Source organism: Salvelinus namaycush, chromosome 11 (genome assembly GCF_016432855.1).
Source record: "Salvelinus namaycush isolate Seneca chromosome 11, SaNama_1.0, whole genome shotgun sequence".
In the NCBI taxonomy this organism is placed as follows: Eukaryota; Metazoa; Chordata; class Actinopteri; order Salmoniformes; family Salmonidae; genus Salvelinus; species Salvelinus namaycush.
Window position 1 is genome coordinate 35,273,825 of NC_052317.1, and position 16,183 is coordinate 35,290,007.

Genomic DNA, 16,183 nt, shown 5'->3' on the forward strand with positions numbered 1-16,183 from the left:
ACCTCTTATACACAATATTAGGCCCAGCCTTTGGAACTTTGGTTTTCCTAGATATGGCTACTATATTGTGATCACTACATCCGATGGATCTGGATACTGCTTTCAAGCTCATTTCTGCAGCATCAGTAAAGATGTGATCAGTACATGTTGATGATTTCATTAGTGTGCTGTTTATAACTACCCTGGTAGTGGGTCTCCCTAGTAGGCATGTTACTTCTGTGGGTAAGAGGAGGCTTTACAACATCCTTACCTTCGCAGCGAGGAAAAACATCCTTTTACAGTGGATTAGTGATAAGGTTCCTTCTATTAAAGATTGGCATAAGATACTATTTGAATGGGTGCCTCTGGAATATCTGACATGTACATTGCATTCTAAAACAGATCAGTTATACAAAGTATGGGAACCTTATCTAAATTACCTAGAACCTGAGGTATCAGCTATTATGTTGCAAGGATTCTCTTAGAATGGTGGTGATCTATGTATTTCAGAATTACACTGTACGTTCCATGTGTGGAACCTAACTTCTTGGTTTAAACTGAGCTTTTTTGTTTAATTTCTGTTTGTAAGTTTGTTTAAAATGTATGTATTGAGAGACATAATTTACATTTTAGTCATTTAGCAGACGCTCTTATCCAGAGCGACTTACAGTAGAGTGCATACATTTTATTACATTTTTACATTTCATTACATTTTACATACTGAGACAAGGATATGCCTACCTGCCAAACCCTCCCTAACCCGGACGACGCTATGCCAATTATGCGTCGCCCCACGGACCTCCCGGTTGCGGCCGGCTGCGACAGAGCCTGGGCGCGAACCCAGCCCAGCCTGGGCGCGAACCCAGAGACTCTGGTGGCGCAGCTAGCACTGCGATGCAGTGCCCTAGACCACTGCGCCACCCGGGAGGACAATGATGGGGATGGGGTGAGAAGCCCCTGAGCGGGGAGAGGAAAATGGTGTACGTATGTATGGGTGTGTATGTGTGTGTGTGTGTATATATATACGCAGGTATGTGTAAGTGAGTGCTGTTTTTTTTGCTCTGTCTCTGTTGTATCTCTTAATATGGGTGAAAATTGTGTAATTCCAATAAAAATACTGTTACAAAAAAACTACCCTGGTAGTTTGACTGACAACCTGAACCAGGTTGCAGGCACTAGTTACAGTTTGGAGCTTTCTCTTGAGTGGGCAGCCTGATGAAAGCCAGTCAATATTTAAATCACCCAGAAAATCTACCTCTCTGTTGGTATCACATACATTATCAAGCATTTCACACGTTATCCAGATATTGACTGTTAGCACTTGGTGGTCTATGGCAGCATTGGTTGCGCATGCAATAGGTCTATGCTTTATTACATTGAGCTGGCTAATATAGAGTTGAGTTGATAGAATGTAGAAATAATTGATGTAAGAACAGACAATGAAGTAGCCTATAATGTAACCATACAACCCCTCTCCCAAGCAAAAACAATATACAGTACTAGGCCTATAGACAAATAACATTAGGCTAGGCAATAGCAACTAGATTATTCTAAAAAACAGATTAAAATTCTTAGAGGAATCTGGACAAACTTCAACTGTGTTCCATTACTGTTTTATTATGAAAATAAACAGCCTAAAACATTGATTACAGGAATATAGGCCTACCTCTTTTCGTTGGTCTTACTTTTCAATTGTGTGTCTTTGACGGCTCACTTAAATAATGTATGTATGACCACCAGATTCCTATTCACAGAGTTTCCATCGGTCAACCAGGCCTGTAGAATACCTCACTGCATGGCCTCTCTTTACCACTTTCATCTATGCCACAATCAGGACATATTTCATGCAGTAAGGAGCTCACGCTCAAATGAGTTTAATTGTCCTCGTAATTGACAATTCAGTTCCGGTATATTACCAATTTTCCGGTCCTTCTTTATGGAGAGAGGGTAACCCCCAAGTTATGGGCTCTCTGATCAAATTCATTGGTAACACTTTTATATTGCACTATATTAAAGTCAAATTGGTCAATGCATTGTAAGACTTGTCATAAGCATGAATTAACCACACGTATTTAGCATCTCATAACGAGTTACAATCAGTCATTTTGACATTGGAAGCTTACCACTCATAGCCTAAGGCATACCATTATGAGTTGATAAAAAGGCATCAGCCATGTCTTTAGCAATACATTTAGCTTAATATGCAGGTTTTAGATGTTACCACATTTCATCAATGTATGGACACCAGGAACTGAGGGACTAGTTTGTTTTTCTGATTATGTAGGTTCTATCCTGAAATGTAGGCATATGTGTATAATGGTGGGCCCAATAGCCAGACCTAAACAGATTGAGGCTATGGACCTGAGTGAGTCTGAGGTGGGTGTTTGAATGAATGGAAAGCACCAAGATTGTTGTCCATAGTCCTACTGATAAAGCTCATAGCAGGATGGGCAATTCACCCTCCGATGACCCCAGCGGTGTGGGTACAGGCTTTAACTCCAGCCAAAACATCTGAATCTACTAATTATAGTCTTCAATCAAGGTTTGATGAGAAGCCTTGAATTAGGCTTGTTAGGCCTACTGCTTGGCTAAGGCAGAAGCCTACATCCACATGGGCCCTTAGATGATAAGGTTCCTTACCCCTCATTCAGGCCTATCTGATTACCCTGGGCCCCAAAAGCACTTGTCCTGGTGTAACAAACTCCCTTTAGTCCAGTCACAGCCTCTGCATTAGACCACAGAGACCTTGAATATAGAGCAGGCATTCTTTCTAATGAGGCAGAACTTCATGGTTCCCCTTTAATAAAACTTTCTCTGGCTCCACTTCTACAGCAACAAAGCCTGAATTTAAAAAAGTTTGCCCTGTTTTTTTTGTTGTTGCTGTGACACACAAACGGTTCAGATGAATCGAACACTGCCTCCTATTTCCCATTGCGCTAATACTGACGCCAGCGTGTGTGTGACAGCGTTCCAGAGATGCTCATGCAGAGAAATAGGCCGCTTTTGCGGGAAGCGCGAGTATCAGAACAGGGCTCCTCAGGGGAAAGCTTTGATGCCGCCTGGTTGTAGTTAATTACTCTACATTTCACTTTGTGTCTAGAACTCTGTTGAGGTAGAGGACTTTTTCCTTCCTTTTTGTATTTCTTATTATTCTTCCCAGCCCCTTTTCAAAATGTTCTTAGGTTTATTTACTGTGCGCAGAGCTGGGTGGGGTAACTGTGTGTGTGTCATCCTCTCTGACTCCAACCATTGAACATTCACAGGATTTCACTGTGTGAAATCTTAAAGGGGCTCCAGAGTGGCGCAGCGGTCTAAGGCACTGCATCTCAGTGCTAGAGGCGTCACTACAGACCCTGGTTTGATTCCAGGCTGTATTACAGCTGGCTGTGATTGGGAGTCCCATAGGGCAGCGCACAATTGGCCCAGCGTGGTCCGGGTTTAGCCGGTGTAGGCCATCATTGTAAAGAAGGATTTGTTCTAACTGACTTGCCTAGTTAAATAAAAACAAATAAAGATCCAGTCACTCCTGAGGGAAAGTGTGTGTATTTTGTTTTCTAAAGAGTTAGACAAAGTATATTTTGGTAAGCACCAAGAACCCAGTTTTGCCTCATTAACGTCTCGGGGCCCTCTTGAACAAGAACAATCAAGGACAACAGTTTAAATATTAATTAGAGAATATTGTGCTCGATGTTGTTTCAGAATTCTCATGCGAACCTTTGCCGCATATATACGTTATTTGTTTTAAAGAAGCGGTTGTTCTCTCCTGCAGGAAAACGGGACCCTTTCTTCAAACTCTCCCTGGCACACGCAAAGAGAGGAGAGTGTAAATTGGCGACACGTTGATCGTGCGCAACTGTGTGAATGTGTGTATGTAGCCTATGTGTCTGCTGTCCCCTCACATATGTCTGACCGATGTTGGCCCGATGTATACATGATACATCGTGAAGATGTAGTATGGAGAGTGTTGGCTAATTGGCACGACGTTGCCGAGACGTCCGGACTGTGATCACATTCCCCCCTCAGTCGTTGTTTGGACGATGCATGTCAAGCTGCATGCTGCTCTAGAGACAACATTCATTTACAGATGACCTTTATTTGAGGTCTGGTCTATAGGTTGTAATCCCCATGAACGATTTGAAACCCTTATCAAATAAACACATGATAAACATTGAATTTGAATGGGAAGAAAGATTATTAGCTAAATCACAACAGCAATAATGAAAAACAAATATGCTTGAAGACTTGGCTTAACCTACGTGTTTTGTGTGCGTCTATAATGAAGATACAAGATTTAAGTCAATTAAGTTTATTAGGCTTTATAGCGTGTTTCTGTCACAGCAACAACCCACGTGGAAACTGCCTGCAGTCAAAAGTTCCAATACCTGACCAGTACAACAGCAGCCTAACCCCAAATTTTTTTTGAACCTTTATTTAACTAGGCAAGTACATTTAGAACATTCTTATTTACAATGACAGCCTACCCCAGGCAAACCCTAACATCGCTGGGCCAATTGTGTCGGCAGTGACGCCTCTAGCACTGAGATGCAGTGCCTTAGACCACTGCGCCACTGAACAGGGAAGGTTGACGTTTTCCAAGCCATAATATCCTAACACAACCTAAATGTAAATATGTGACCAAAAAACATGAGATCACGTTATCAACAGATAGGACATTGGGATTTGGCACAAATTCTCCTTTGTTCGTTAGTAAGCCATTCTTGAACTCAAATGTCTTTCTCTTTCTCTCCCTCCCTCCCTCTCTCTCCATTCTTTTTTGTCCTCTCTCCATCTACTCTCTCTCCATTCTCCCTCTCTCCCATTTTGGTGTAAGTGTGGGCAGGTATCAGTTTTACATAGTGATCCACACTGATCCTACTGTGGGCTGACGAGACCACCATAGAACAGCTATTGGCTGATTAATTACAAATGCATGCAGAGAGAGAGGGGGAGGGAGAAAGAGGGGGAGAGGGATGGGTGGGGGTTAGCGATGCGACAGAGAAAGGGGGAGTTGGGAGTGAGAGAGCAGATGGGTGGGGGTGAAATGTGAGAGAGAAAGGGGGAGTTGGGAGTGAGAGAGAAGATGGGTGGGGGTGAGATGTGAGAGAGAAAGGGGGAGTTGGGAGTGAGAGAGAAGATGGGTGAGATGTGAGAGAAAAAGATGAGAGATAGGAATTGTAAAGTGGGTGGTGGGAGGAAAAGGGAAAATGTCTATATCGTTGTTTACTTTAAAGACCCGTTCCACCTCAGCCGTTAATGCAGTGAGTAGCTCTCGCTTGTGACTCATCTGCTCTTTATAAAGTAGGTCTGTAGGTGTTTTGCTCGAAGTTCTAATAAGACTTAGAGTTCTAAAAGCCCCCAAGATCTGAAGTTCTGGGGGGAATCACTCCCACGCTCACCTCTACAGAGCCAAATATGGTGTAAATAGATAATTCTACCCAGAACATGTCTCATGAAATGCCAGTAGTTATACATGTTATTTTATTGGAGTTGTCCTACATGTTATATAGACCTAAGATGATCAGTGTGCCTCAGGGCATTGGCCCTGGCCGTTAGCACTAGTCGGGATCAGCTTAGGTCTACCCTTACCTTAATCTTTATGGGGTGAAATGCAATTCTGACTTATGGCCAGTGTGGCAACTGCATAGTGTCTGCATAGTGTTCATGAGGACAACAACAGACATAACTTCACAGGAGTGATACCAGGCGTCTGCCGCTCCCCCTTTAACAGCTTTCTTAACTCATCCTCCCCATCTGTCCATCTGCAACCCACCCCTCCACCCAGTCTGGCAAGTGTGTGCTCGTGTGTGTGTGTGCTTGTGTGTGCACTCGCATTTTGCAGGTCCCCCACAAACCTGTTCTGACAGCTTTCCCTTTGATTAGTTCAACTCCTAAACTCTTTTATTTTTATTTTACAGAAATTTGAAAACTCCAATATTTGTCCCTCCAGAAACCCCCTTGTTTCTTTAGCTACAGCATCCAACTGAAACGCTCCCTCCCTCAGTAATGTATGGACCAAGGTCCTCAGACAATAACTTTCTGCCATTCCCTTTATTCAACTAATGTGAGAATCTTTATGTGAGTGTTCCTTTGACCTCCTGCTTCTCTTTCACTGTGATGGCGAACAGGGGCAGCTAGGCGAGACACAGCGAGACAAAAGCTGATGAGATTCAAAAGGATTGAAAGAAACAAGGGACAGAGGAGGAGGAGGGAGGAGACGGAGACTGAGTAACCCTTTAAATCACCATTGGAAAGTCATTAGAAACCTGGCGGGGCCGGGCCGGGATGGCCGGGAAGGCCGCACAGATTGCCTGCTCCCGAACACAAAACCGGTAATGAAGTGGAAGCTAGGAGGGAGTGGCAGGAGACAGATTTCTTTGGATTAGCTATACTGGCCCTAAAGTTTCCCTCAGTCTGTGTGGGTGTAAAAAAAGATGTATTCATGAGGTGTTAATAGTTTTGTTTGTCTGATGGTGGAATGTATTCAAAGTGTTGCAGCTATCTGCAACAGATGGCTGAGATGTGATGGATCTGAGCAGAAGTTAACTAACACATTGGTGAGAAAAAAAAGAGGGAGAAAATAGAACCCAGAAAAGAAAAAGAATGCTCATGTGTTGCCCATGTTACCAATCTGGTGGTAATTTGAGTATCTGAGCTCTCCTCTCGGCTGGTTACTGGGAGAGAGTAGGAGAGAGCAGTGGCGGTTCTAGACCATTTCAACTGGGGGGGCCAACCTGGGGCCAGTTGTACTGTTAGAGGGGCCAGTTGTACTGTTAGAGGTGCCAGTTACATTAGACGTTATTGTTGTCATCGTTTTCTTCACTGCATTGCAGGCAAAAGACCGAGTTCATAATCATTAGTGTTCCGTGTTGCCACTGTCTAATAAAGGATGTAAAAAAAGAATGATAGCAAAAATGAGTTATGTAAAAATTATTTCATACTCCACATTTAGGGGGGCCACAAGGGGGTCCAAAATTGTTGTCACAGTGGCCCCTCCTGGCCCTCCCCCAGAACTGCTAGTGGGGGAGAGGGGAGAGGAGCATATGATGGGAAAATAGATGTGGTTAACATTGATAATTAATGTTTCATTCAAATAGTCTACATAATGGGATGCTATTATTCGTTTAAAAATAAACATAGCCTACTTAAAGGATAGCTTGGTATAGCCAATAAGATGTGATATGATACGCTACTTAAAACTATTCAGCCAACCACGCATTGAGGATAATTCATCTTTTATGAGCCAACGGTTTAAAAGCCTTCAAGGAGGTGCCTGAAACAGTCTAATTTATATTTCTTTATTCTCATTCTGTGTCCTGATTTCTCTATTCACACGACATCTGGAGCCTAAATAGTGTCAATTAGAGGACCCGACTCAATAGTCTTTCAAGTGCTCCTCTCTTTAACCTGGTTATGTCGAGGCCTAACAGTTGAGCCTGATGGGGCATTCACACATTTATACTGTCTTTATTTAGCAATGGTCGGTAGGTATTATCCCAAATGGACCCTTTTGAGTCTCCTCTCTCCGTTAGAAGCGATAATGAGATAATTAGTTGTGAATCACGTTAGGAACTAATTAGGATGTGTGCGTGTGATGGCACGCGAGTTAAGCAAAGGTTAGCGGGAGGTTGAAGGGGCGCGAGAGGGGCGACCGCCTGCCTCAACAGCTCGAGGATCGATTATCTTGGACATCCCTATGTACCCCTCCATCCCTAACCCTCTCACCCTCCTCTCCTCTTCTGCCTACTTTCCCATCCGACGGATATTGAAGCCTAAATCACCTAATTTCCATCTCAATGAGATAAACCCAAAAAGAGACGAGGATCAGGAGACGAACTCCTCACCACAAATGCCGGGCAATCACCAGAGCAAATCTGACAATGAGAGAGAGAGAGAGGGGGGGGGGGGGGGGGGGGGGGGGGTAGGAAGGAAAGGGAGAGTGCGGGTCTGCAAATTGAAATTGAGTGCGGGTCTGCAAAAAAATATTTGTTAAGAAAATGCTAATATGTCTCGTGAACAATAGAAGGGATTTGCGAGGCTCGCACTAATTCTGCTATTGTTGAACTCGCGTGCAGACGGGTGAGAGTGACACACCAATCACGTGAGAGAATGAGGTGTGTGTGCGAGTGTCAGAGCTGGAGTAGTGAAAGCACGCTCACACAAAAGGCAGTTTTGGGTTTGCCGAAAGTCTGTCCAGTATTTTAAAGAGAATCTAAAGAGGTCTTAAGAACAAACCTCTCCCTTTCTCTCTTTCTCTTACACACACACACACACACACACACACACACACACACACACACACACACACACACACACACACACACACACACACACACACACACACACACACACACACACACACACACACACACACACACACACAGAGATCTCTCTCACACATAATCTGCAAAGTGAGACTCTACACAGTGTAATTTGCCTTTGATTGCGCTCTCTCTCTGTGAGAACACTGAGCTGTGTATTACAACATGCAGGCCTTCACAGCCTAATACAGAATAAACAGAGCAATTCTCATCATATAGAATAGAATAGCATTCAGTGAAAAGTCAATAGGCCTACAGCTAGAATCAGTCTACAGAATGTATTGAGTTACATTAGAAGGGTTTTAAAGAGGTAGGCCTATTAAACCTTTTTATTAAAGAATGTTTGGATTAAGGCTTTTGTTTCCACAATAGCAGCCTATATTTGATTGTTGACTGTTGCAAACACATTGCCCAAATGTATTTTCTCACAGGCTGTTCTCTGGTACGCCTGGCGGGCCCATATAGCCAACAGATCGCACTCACAGGTGTAACCTAGAGGTTCACAGGTATCAGAATATTTGACATTCTGCGGCAGCTGGGCCTTTAGAAGATGCCAACTGATATTAGTTCCTTCTGGAAAGTGTTGCCTTAGAGATGTGTGTGTGTGTGTGTGTGTGTGTGTGTGTGTGTGTGTGTGTGTGTGTGTGTGTGTGTGTGTGTGTGTGTGTGTGTGTGTGTGTGTGTGTGTGTGTGTGTGTGTGTGTTTCTTACGGAAAGAAAGACAAAATCTCTTAAAGACCCGTCACGGGGCCCAGGCCGTTTTCTAAATGTAGGCCTATTTGAATAGGAGGTAGCCCCATGTCCAGTCCGATTCATCCCCCATCTCCTGTTTAATGAAAGGAGTTGTGGCCGGGTCTGGGGCAGGACGAGGTGGGGTGACAAAAGCTGCATGTGGCTCTGGCACATTATGCTGCAGTTAGGGGCTGTGTGAGAGCAGCGGGGGTTTGGTTCAGTACAGGCTGGCTCACGGGCACAATACACCCGGGGCTGCATAAAGGGAAGCCCTACCATGCCATTATATTGTCACTGCTAACGAGCGCTTCATACGCCTTTGATATAATCTCACTATTGAAATCCGTATAAATCTCCCCGCGTTTACAGCCAAATCCTATTTGTTACGGGTGTATGTGTATGTGGGGGTGAGTGAGTTTTGTCTCTTCACCTGCGCAGCTCTGTTCTTGCAAACGAGGTTGTGGAGAGGGGCTCGCAAGGCGCTGACACGCATGTCAAATGGGCCCTGGTACACCGGCTTTCATTAACAAATCCCCACTCCCGCTCATACGACATCTCGTGGGCTGATCTGAGCGGAGGCAGAATTAGAATAAAATCAATGTTTAAGTAGATAAAGTGGATATAGCCGTTACTATTGAGTCAAATCTGATTTGATAACAGTTATTGGATTACACACGGGGAAAATAATCAAAATATCTACACAGCTCTTGGTGAATAGAGTTATGGAATTATGAATGACAATAACATAGCCATGCACATTGGACAACCTTCACAGAAAACTGGTGCACTTGTTAGGTTCATATTCCTATATCTCATACATTTATGAAACCTTTTTTGGTGCAATTTTTTCGTGTAGGTCTATATTACACGTTTTCATTTACAGGCCCACACTGTGGTAGCCTACCCTTTCTTCAGGATTATTGGGTGAGAGGTGCTGCTGACAAACGAATGTGTCCTCTAAAAGGGTTTAGGGGCTCTTTGGGTTGTTTGGACAGGCCTATGTAATACAATTTCCCCTAATAATTGGTCCTTTAGGAGAAGGGATGGATAGGCTTCTGTTCAGAGATTCCCAACCAAACGTATCAATATTCTGGTGAAGAAACTGATAATGCATCGATAGCCCAATGATCCAATACGTTTTAGGCTGTCATAGAGGAGATAGCAATAGAAGAGGTCCTTCTTTATAGGCTACTGTAGGCTAGCTACTGTCTGTTACCCGAGTGCTTTGTCCTCTAGCTCAGGGGCACTGCGCATCTTGTCTGTTCTCCACGTGTGTTTGTGCGCAGACTCATTTAACAGACCAACCAACATAAACAAGCAACGGAAACTAAACATTTTAAATCAAGCCGAACGTTTAGCCCACCTATCTGTGCCAAGTTTCTCCACACAGTCCAGGAATCTCTAAGCAGGTTTAGGGATCTTTTAGAAGTTCCCTTTCCGTTTTCAATGCGTGGATTGGTCACAGTGAAGCTCATTTGCATGCGCCGCCCTTATAAATCATCCCACTGCAGCCCTCTCGCGCTGAGAGAGCAAACCTCCGAGAGTGCAAAGCAGAGTGAGCGCGAGAAAAAGAGACAGTGAGCGCGTACTAAAACTAAGGGATTATTATCGCAGCATCCTAATAAGAAAACTGGCGTGCCCAACGAGAGAGGGCGATATTCAACTTGATAAGTGCTTTTGTTTTAATAAATAGTTGAGTTAAGTGCAGCCAGTTCAGTGGATTTTAGTTGTGTTAAATCGGCAGAATGGGTATGAGAGGGTGGAACTGGTGGGTGCTGGTGGGCATCCCACTGGCTGTCCTGCCCACTCTCACGCAGGGAAAGACAGTGAAGTACGAGACATTTGAGGAAGACGCCCTGGCAACTATCATTGGAAACTTGGCCAAGGACATTTCATCCAGCCCCTCCTCCGGCTCCAAGACAAATTTCAGGATGATGAAACAGTTCAACTCGTCTTTTATCCGTTTGAGGGAGAGCGACGGACAGCTGACTATCGGAGAGAGAATTGACAGAGAGAGAATCTGTAAACACACCCTTCACTGCCTCGTCGCCTTTGATGTGGTCAGCTTCTCCAAAGAGCAGTTCAAACTCATCCACGTCGAGGTAGAGGTCAAGGACATCAATGACAATTCCCCCGAGTTTCCACGGAAAGAGTCGAGTCTGGAGATCTCTGAAAACACAGCGGTGGGCACGCGGATCCCGTTAGACTTCGCTGTGGATGAAGATGTGGGGTTGAACTACATCCAGAGCTACCAGATCTCCGTTAACAGTCACTTCACCATAGACGTGCTCAGCAGAGCCGACGGGGTTAAATATGCGGAGCTCGTGCTCATGAAGGAGCTGGACCGTGAGACACAGGCTTCCTATGCGCTCGAGCTGGTTGCTATGGACGGCGGCAACCCGTCCCGCACGGGATCCACGCGCATCAACGTCAAGGTGAAAGACTACAATGACAACAGCCCCTTGTTCGACAGGAGCAGTTTCACAGTGGACCTCCCTGAGGATGCCCCAGTAGGGTTTCTCTTACTGGACCTGAACGCAGAAGACCCGGATGAGGGGCTGAATGGGGAGGTGGTGTATGGTTTTGGTCACCAGGTGCCATCCGAGATAAGACAACTTTTCAGAGTGGACCGCAAAAAGGGACGGCTCACCCTCGAGAGCCCCATTGACTTTGAGAGCAAGAAAACGTACGAATTCGACGTCCAGGCGACTGACCTGGGTCTGAACCCAAGCCCGGCCATCTGTAAGATAGTGGTGCGGGTCCAGGACGTTAACGACAACGCGCCAGAGATCTCCATCACTCCTATGACGTCCATCACGGCTGGAATTGCCTATATCACGGAGGCTGCATCGCGCGAGAGTTTTGTAGCGCTGGTCAGCACCTCTGACATGGACTCTGGTGCTAACGGACAGGTGCACTGTACGCTTTATGGCCACGACCACTTCAGGCTGCAGCAGGCGTACGAGGACAGTTTCATGATAGTGAGTACGAGCCCGTTGGACCGGGAGAAGATCCCTGAGTATAATCTAACAGTGGTGGCAGAGGACTTGGGCTCCCCACCGTTCAGAACCATCACCCAGTACACCATCCGGTTGATGGACGAGAATGACAATGCCCCTGTGTTCAGTAAATCTGTGTATGAAGTGTCTGTGGTGGAGAATAACACCCCGGGGGCCTACATCACCACTGTGGTCGCCAGGGACATGGACTTGGGACACAACGGGAAGGTGATCTACAAGCTCGCTGACACCTACATCATGGGCTCCCCGGTGTCTACGTTTGTCTCACTGGACCCCGCGAGCGGCTCCATTTACGCACTCAGGAGCTTCAACTATGAAGTCATGAAACAGCTCGAACTCTGCATCACAGCCAGCGACGGGGGGTCCCCGCCCCTCACCGGAACCGCAAGCATTCATGTCAGGATAGTAGACCAGAATGACAACGCACCTGTCATCAACCAGCCCGCGCTAAATAATGGGTCCTCTGAGATTCTGCTGCCCCGGGACGCGCCCTCAGGTTACGTCATCACCCAGGTGGAGGCGCGAGATGCTGATGAGGGCGTGAACGCAGAGCTGTCCTACAGACTGGCATCTGGAGAGGGTTCCGTGTTCTCCGTTAACAAAGCCACCGGGGAGGTCTACCTCAACCGTGAGCTCAGCCACGACGTGGACGAGACCCTGCGCATGACCGTCACGGTGAGTGACAACGGGAGACCTGCGCTCACCGCCACCGCAACGCTTCATTTCCTCATCATTGTGGGCGCCCCGCCGAGCGACAGGACGGTGTACTGGGCAGGCAGCGGGGAGGCGGGGGAGCACGCACAGTGGGACCTGTCAGTGGTGATTATTGTCGTTCTGGCGGGGAGCTGCACGCTCCTGCTGTTAGCAATCATCCTCATTGCCACCACCTGCAACCGGCGGAAACGGGACAAGACTGGAGATGACACCGACTCGTATGGGGAGAAGGAGATCCTGGAAAGGGGCAAGAACATCAGCGACAATCCACTGCTGCCGCTCCATGGAACCGTGGGAGGGTTTGAAGCGCACACCTTCTCTAGCCAGCCCGGGTTTACTGGGGAACACACTGGCAGCAGCGACCTGTGCTCCACCTCTGAGGATGGGAGAGAGGCACCATGCGTCTACGAACCGGACAGCAAACCCAAGGTGAGATGCTGTTTTTAATCTAGGCCTACTACCCCCCTTTGTCTGTCTCTTTGTCTCTCTCTTTGTCTCGCGCTCTCTCTCTTTCTCTTTCTCTCTTTCTCTTTCTCTCTTTCTCTCTCTCTCGCTCTCTCTCTCTCCCTCTTTGTCTCTCTCTTTGTCTCGCGCTCTCTTTCTCTTTCTCTTTCTCTTTCTCTCTCTCTCTCTCTCTCTCTTTCTCTCTCTCTCTCTCTTTCTCTCTCTGTGCTCTCAGCCACATACAGTGCTATTGTAGTGTGCTGCTGTCCATGGTGCTGAACTATGTGTGTGTTTCTCTCTCTGCTCCACAGGGCTACTCCACTCTGCCCGGCTATGGTAACAGCTACAATAACGGTAAAGAGGCAGTCAGACCAATCACAATCTGGAAGGGCAACTCCTACACCACTATCTCCGCGAGAGACCCCGCGTTCAGCGGGAAGGACAGCGGGAAAGGCGACAGTGACTTTAACGACAGTGACAGTGACATCAGTGGCACCGACCTGAAGAAGGAGGGGGTACCGGTACACCCCATGGGCTGTCACAGTGGTAAGAGACACTTATATTTCTTTATCATCATAACCATTATAGTAATTTGAATGAAATCGGTGTGTATGGAATTTTGCTTTTGTGTTTGGTCGCACAAGTAGCATAACCTCTTCCCCTCCCTCCTCTCTCTCTTTCTCAGGTCTATGGGCATGTACCAGTGAGTGTAAGGTTCTGGGCCACTCTGACCGTTGCTGGAGCTCCTCGGCTGTCCGTGCTCACATTGGTCCCTCACTCGTTCCCACGCCCACCAGCCAGACTGTCTCCTCCTTCAACAGCCTTTCCAAGACTGCCTCGCTGCCCCGGGACTCGCTCCGGAGGGAAAACTATTACCAGGCGCACATCCCCAAAACAACGGGCCTGCAGAGCGTGTATGAGAAGGTGCTACATAAGGAATATGACTATGTCCTGGTCACTCCTCCCAGACCCTTGAGAGTTCAGGAGATTAGTGAAATCACTATCCCAGTCTATGGTCCCACCACGACACGGTGTCCCAGCAATGAAGTCTAAAAAATAACTTAATTCACAGCGTTCCAAAAATCGGTTTAATTGATAAAACCATGTCAATGAGAATCACATGTTGCTTACAAATGTATGAGATTATTGTGGGAAGAATATGTAAATTAGTTTATATATCCAAAATAATATTTGTGTATTTAGCATTTTTAAGTGTTTCATTGTGAAAGTCACATTTGGAGTGTATATCCAATCACTTTAAAGACTTTGTTGGACATACTGTGTAATTTATGCAAGGATTTCTATATAAAGAGTTTATTTTTTATAAAAATCATAATTAAAAATCAAAGATGTGTACATATTAATTGTAATTATACTCGATTCTAAGGCATGACTTCTATTTAAATGGCCCAGAAACCACGGTTTTAGGCTGGAGACCCAATGTATCAAGTTGATAATTATGTATGAATTTTTTGAATGCAATAAGGTAATAATTGTTTAGATTTTGTATCACGATATTCGAAAAAATAAACATTGAAATACTGTTTTGCAACCTTAGTAATCTTGTCCCACATTACTTCTGTTCACTCCTGCATTAGCCTATTTGTGCAAGGCATGCTGCTCTTGGTTTTAGAGGAATAAGGGAGCTAAATAAAAAGGGCTTCTATATTATTAAATAGAGGCATAATCCTTCGTCCAGGCATTATGCCCCTTCTGACAATGAAATTAATTTCCCTCATCTATTCTGCAATTTGGAGACGAGAGGTGTCGCTATTGTAGAAGCTGTGCGCTCAGTAGTTGACATTCAGTGACAGGACAGTTTAGGAGTGAGGGATGAAATAGCACCTAAAAGTGAATACAAAATACAAACCCCGCCTACTCGTCTCATCCACATTTGATTGAAGATTGACTTTGACTACTGACGACAAAACAATATGGCCGTCTAGCCAATGTGCTCGCTAGAGGCAAAAAATTGTAACCAATCAAGCTAATCAATCAGATAAAAAATGTACGGAATCCTCTGCACATATTATAGTCTCCAGGAGTTACTTTCTCTGTCTAAAGAGTCTAATAGAGTCTGTGGACCACATCAAGGCTTAGAATCATAATCAGTTGCGCACACATACTCAATCAAAATGCACGTTTCCAAATGCGTGCCGATGCGTAAAAGTGCCCTTGGTACATTTGGATAGGGAACTGTTTACGCATCGAATGACTATCGCCTATAACCACATGGTGTAATGAATATGTTTGGTAATAAAACATGTAATGATGGCTCAATCAGTGCACATAAGCATTCCGGAGGGGATTTGTTCCCATGGATCTTGCCTTAGTGGCAGAAATATGGTATTGTCAGCTTGAGACAGGATGACACATCCCACAGGATCCACCTCTGAATTTAGGCAATGTTAGAACTGAGCGAGAAAAAGAGAGAGAAGGAGAGAGATAGAGCTACTACTGTAAGAGCAGCTCAGGTATCCCATCTGACTGAACGCATTGTATGTTCCAGGGTGATTTAAGGAAAGGCTTCCTTCTGCCTTTAGATCCGCTGTGCACGTTCACGTTTGTGTTCCACCTACAGAACAAGGCGCGGTCCCGTCTGGATTAGGACTAGAGAAATAGTGCAACATATGTGCCTGTCAAACATAAATACACACATTATGACAAAGGATTTCTTAGATTTTGTAGTCCTACACTGCCTGTATGTGAGTGCCTCTGCCAAGAGATCTGGACATGTTTTACACAGAAGTTAATGAATGCACTTGCCCTGTGGTTGGTTCAAGACCCGAACAGGCTGTTCTTCCTCAGTCTACTCAAAGCCTTAACACCGTCCTACTCTGCATTCCTTATGGAACCCCTGTTGCGAGGCCAACAGAGTGACAGAATTTTAAAACGCATACCTTCCACCATGTCGTTTCCCAGGCCAGTTATATAACACGCCTCTCGCATGAATGGGCAGATTTGTTCCCCCTGCCC

The 16,183-nt window shown here is 45.5% G+C and overlaps 1 protein-coding gene across 1 annotated transcript; it reads left to right on the forward strand.

Annotated features, from left to right (window-relative positions):
* The first annotated feature begins 10,774 nt into the window (after positions 1–10,774).
* Positions 10,775–14,260, forward strand: LOC120055387 (protocadherin-8-like). The gene is given in 3 exon segments (XM_039003251.1): positions 10,775–13,236; positions 13,551–13,741; positions 13,893–14,260. Coding segments are annotated over 3 exon segments (3,021 nt in total).
* Positions 14,261–16,183: the final 1,923 nt, after the last annotated feature.